The 4,613-nt window shown below is 28.1% G+C and overlaps 2 protein-coding genes across 2 annotated transcripts in view; one reads left to right on the top strand and one right to left on the bottom strand.

The window, feature by feature from the left end:
• Positions 1-4,613, bottom strand: part of LOC111681351 (histidine-rich protein PFHRP-II-like) — a 64,853-nt gene that overhangs the window by 30,059 nt on the left and 30,181 nt on the right. The gene's annotated exons all lie outside the window — the stretch shown is intronic.
• Positions 755-1,699, top strand: LOC111681329 (neuropeptide-like 3). The gene is made up of 2 exons (XM_023443076.2): positions 755-911; positions 972-1,699. The coding sequence occupies exons 1-2, from the start codon at positions 900-902 to the stop codon at positions 1,293-1,295; spliced, it is 336 nt and encodes a 111-aa protein (XP_023298844.1). The 5' UTR covers positions 755-899; the 3' UTR covers positions 1,296-1,699.

Below are 4,613 nucleotides of genomic sequence, written 5' to 3'. Positions count from 1 at the left end.
TGTCTCTTTGATGAAGAGAAATTTTCTATAGAAAATGTCTCTTTGATGAAGAGAAATTTTCTATAGAAAATGTCTCTTTGATGAAGAGAAATTTTCTATAGAAAATGTATCTTTAATGAAGAGAAATTCTCTCTTTGATGTAGAGAAATTTTCTCTGTTTAAGAAATATTATCGGATTTATTCTTTCATGTTGTTGAAAAATATTTTTGAAAATTTTTCTTTTTGATGAGAATTTTTTTATTTTAGCAATAGATTTTCAAATATCTCCCATTATGTCTCATATTAGTTAAAATCAATTTCGTACAGGATATTTTTCCAATTGACCTATTAACACTGTTAAATGAAAATTTACAATTATTTTATGTTGGGTCAGAGGTTAAAGAATAAAACTTAAATGTTACAAATAAAAACCACCAAACTTCTGTAATAAAACAACAACAAACATAAAAAATCTAACAAACAAATAAACAATAATAAACATTTGTAAATTAAGTCTGTCTTTCCGTCTGTCCACTCGACGACGTCGCAGTGAGGTTGAGTGTCGGTTTTGTGTTTTATTACATTTAATGTTTCTAATTCTCATTATTTGCGAATGTTCCAGCGTTTTCATGAGTATTTTTTGCTGTTGTTGGTTAACTCTTAATGTTTTCATTGCTATTGTTGTTGTTGATGTTGTGTGCATTTTTATGGCTTTATAGTTCATTTGGGAATTTGTTTTTCTTTTCGTGTGGTGGCATTGTAAGTTGGAAACAAATGATTTTAGTATATAAACCGCCACATAAACTTAGATTAAAACATAATCAATTTAGACTTCAGTCTCAACACAGACCTCTATTGAACTTTTTTCAAATTCATATTTTTCTTCCTTCAACAAACAAATTTTTCCAACTTTTAACAAAATGTTCAAATTGGTAAGTCCTTAAAGATCCTGGCAATTAGACTCTTAACTTTAAGTTGCAATATTCTTACAGGTGGTGTTGTGTGCTCTTCTTGCTGTAGCTGCTGCTCGTCCTGGTTACTTGTCAGCTCATGGACCTTTGTTGTACTCAGCTCCCGCAACTGTAATCCACGAACCAGCTTATGCTAAAGTTGGAGCCATTGTTAAATCCATACCAACTGCTGTCTCACATCAATCCATTTCCCAGGTGCATAGCTCAGCCCATGTTGTACAACCCATTGTTGCTCCTGTTGTCAAAACAACCATTGCTGCTGCACCTATTTTACATGCTGCCCCAGTTGTTCATGCTCCTGCCATTTCTTATGCAGCTCATGGTCTTCATTTGCCATCCTGGTAAATGTTGCTACAGCGCTTGATTATTGCTAACTACCAACAACAACAAGCAGTTATTATTAATCTATAACAATAACAACTAAAACGATGTGTGGATTTTGTCTTTTAGCTCATTAAGTTTGCGTTTCTACTGCCGCAGCTGCAAGTAACCCGGTTCTGACAGTTGGACGTCGTTCAATTCAAAATTCTAAATGACCTCATTTTTTTTTACTTCCTGTTTCTCTATTTTTAGACATCTCTCATAGACATATTTCTTTTATTCATTTTCTACTTCATGTTGTGTAAATATGTTTGTTTTTTTATTTATTCTATTAGTATCTATTCTATTTCATTCTACTTGAACATTTGTATCTTGTAGTTTTGTTCTAAATCACTTGTTTAAACGAAAATTGACTGATAAATGCAATTTTTAAATTTAAAAGGAAATGAAAAATAAATGAATATATTTTGTAAAAAAACATATTAACCGAAAGTTGTTTAATAATATAGAGCTTTTAAGTAAAGTTGCTTGTTTATTCAAAGAGACATTCTCGATATTTTCTATAGAGAATGTATCTTTATTAAAGAAAAATTTTCAATGTTAAAGAGATTTTTTTCCATAAAAATTTCTCGTTCCTCAAAAGATACTTTCTATAGAATTATTCTTTATAGGAAATATCTCATTGTTTAAGCTTTTAGAAATAGTTTATAGAAAATGTTTCGCTTTTGCATAAAGAAAAATTTTCTAATGAAAATGGCTCCCATATCTATAGAAATTTTATCTAGATATTCTCTTTTAAAGATCTCTTTGTTAATGAGATATTTTCTATAGAAAATTTCTCGATGTTAAATAGTTATTTGCTATAGAAAATTTCTCATTGTTAAATGAGAAAATTTCTCATTTGTAAAGAGATATTTTCTATAGAAAATTTCTCATTGTTAAAGAGATATTTTCTATAGAAAATTTCTCATTGTTAAAGAGATATTTTCTATAGAAAATTTCTCATTGTTAAAGAGATATTTTCTATAGAAAATTTCTCATTGTTAAAGAGATATTTTCTATAGAAAATTTCTCATTGTTAAAGAGATATTTTCTATAGAAAATTTCTCATTGTTAAAGAGATATTTTCTATAGAAAATTTCTCATTGTTAAAGAGATATTTTCTATAGAAAATTTCTCATTGTTAAAGAGATATTTTCTATAGAAAATTTCTCATTGTTAAAGAGATATTTTCTATAGAATAAATCTCATTGTTAAAGAGATATTTTCTTTAATTTATTTTTAAATTTATGACAACATACTGTCGTTTAATCTGGTTTTAATAAAAGAAATAATTCTTTTCATATAAATTTAAACTCTATTTTTTAAAAGATTCTTTCTATAAATTTGTTTTTATTTGGTTTTAGATAAATATTATTATTGTCTATATTTAATGAAACGTTGATCTTCCGCTTGTATTTTATTTGTCATTATTGATTGATCAAATACATTATAAAAATAGCCAACTATTGTTATCATTATAAATAAATATTAAGAAATATAAATATTATTAAAATGTTTATGGCTATAATAAATATTATTTTTTGAAATATTGTACGTAGTGTTGTTTTGTTGTTATTAATAAAGTTTTGTTTGGGGAGAAAATAATTTTGTAAAACTGGTTTAAGTCTTATGAAAGTTTAAACTTAGTTTATGTTGTTTATGTTAAAGATGTGCAAGAACCCCAACAGATTAAGGTATTATTCACTTAGTTTAAAGTCTAGTCTATAGTCTCTTCTATAGTCTAGTCTATAGTCTAGTCCGTAGTCATGTTTATATTCAAAATTATTCCATAGTTTAGTCTATGATCTAATCTTTTGGCCAATTTTTGGTTGTATTGTTTTGAAATGACTATTTCCATCAACAAATTTTATATTCAAATTAAGTTGTATATATCTTAAATCATTCACTCTTTTGACGACCTGTTGGCATGGGAAAAAGTGCGTTATAAACACTTTATTGTAGTGCTATTAACACCAGGCCTCCAGCTCCTGCAAAATAACCATCTATAACTTATAATTACTGCCCTCTTTCATTATGAATGATGGTCATGATGATGTTGTTCAATTTATATACATTTTTTGCCGTAATTCCCTAGGAATTTATCTTTTATTTACACTAGACACTCGTATATAGTAAATCCAAGTAACAAACGGACCAACTCATCCATCCATCAATGTATACACACTTTGTTTATTAAAAACGGAAAGTGCAATAAACCGCATTACTTATGACCTTGAACTTGAACTTAATAAATTTTATAGAGAGACAAACAGAAACAATATAATAAATAAACAAACAATTTCCAACTACATATAAGGTCATTTATTATTGTAACGGGAACTTAGGGAGGGGTTTAAAGATATTTTAAGGCAAAAAATAATGTAATTGTTTTTTTTTTTTTTTGTTTTTCATTCGTTACAATTAAGTTGATTGCTTTTTTGTGAACAACAAAAAAACAAATAATATAAAACTAGTTGATAAAAAAAATTTTTAAATCCATAACTGTTATAACTGGACATTAACAGACATTATTATCCACGAGATTTAAGTAAAAACAAGCTGAAATAAACATAGTTTTTAATTGTATGACACTGAATTTCAAACCCCCTAACCTTTTCTGATTATAACGCTTCGTTACTTAAACAGAAAGATAGACACACGGTCAGATAGACAGCACTTAAACCCAGATTATGGACTAAATTATGACCTAAACTATGGACTAGACTAAAGATCAGATCATATACTAAACTATAGACTATAGACTAGACTATAGAATAGACTCTAGACTAGGATATATACTGGGCTATAGACTAGACTATAGACTAGACTATAGACTAGAGTATAGACTAGACTATAGACTAGGCTGTAGACTAGATTATAGGGCTATAGACTAGACTACAAACTATACTCAGACTGGATTACAAACTAGACTATAGACTATACTATAGACTGAACTATAGAATAGACTATATACTATATACAAGACTATAGACTAGACTACAGACTGGACTATAGAATTGACTACAAAGTAGACTTTGACTAGATTATAGACTAGACTGTAGTCTATACAATAGACTAAACTATAGAATAGACTACAGTCTACACTATAGTCTTGAGTATAGAATAGACTATAAACTGGACTATAGACTAGTCTATAGACTAGATTACAGACTATGCCATTAATTTGACTAGAGACTAGACTATAGACTAGAATATTGACTAGACTATAGACTAGACTATAGACTAGACTATAGACTAGACTATAGACTAGACTATAGACTAGACTATAGACTAGACTAT

The sequence above is a fragment of the Lucilia cuprina genome, chromosome 5, assembly GCF_022045245.1.
Source record: "Lucilia cuprina isolate Lc7/37 chromosome 5, ASM2204524v1, whole genome shotgun sequence".
Classification (NCBI taxonomy): domain Eukaryota; kingdom Metazoa; phylum Arthropoda; class Insecta; order Diptera; family Calliphoridae; genus Lucilia; species Lucilia cuprina.
The sequence above is the reverse complement of the archived record's forward strand: the minus strand, read 5'-3'. Positions and strand labels throughout refer to the sequence as shown.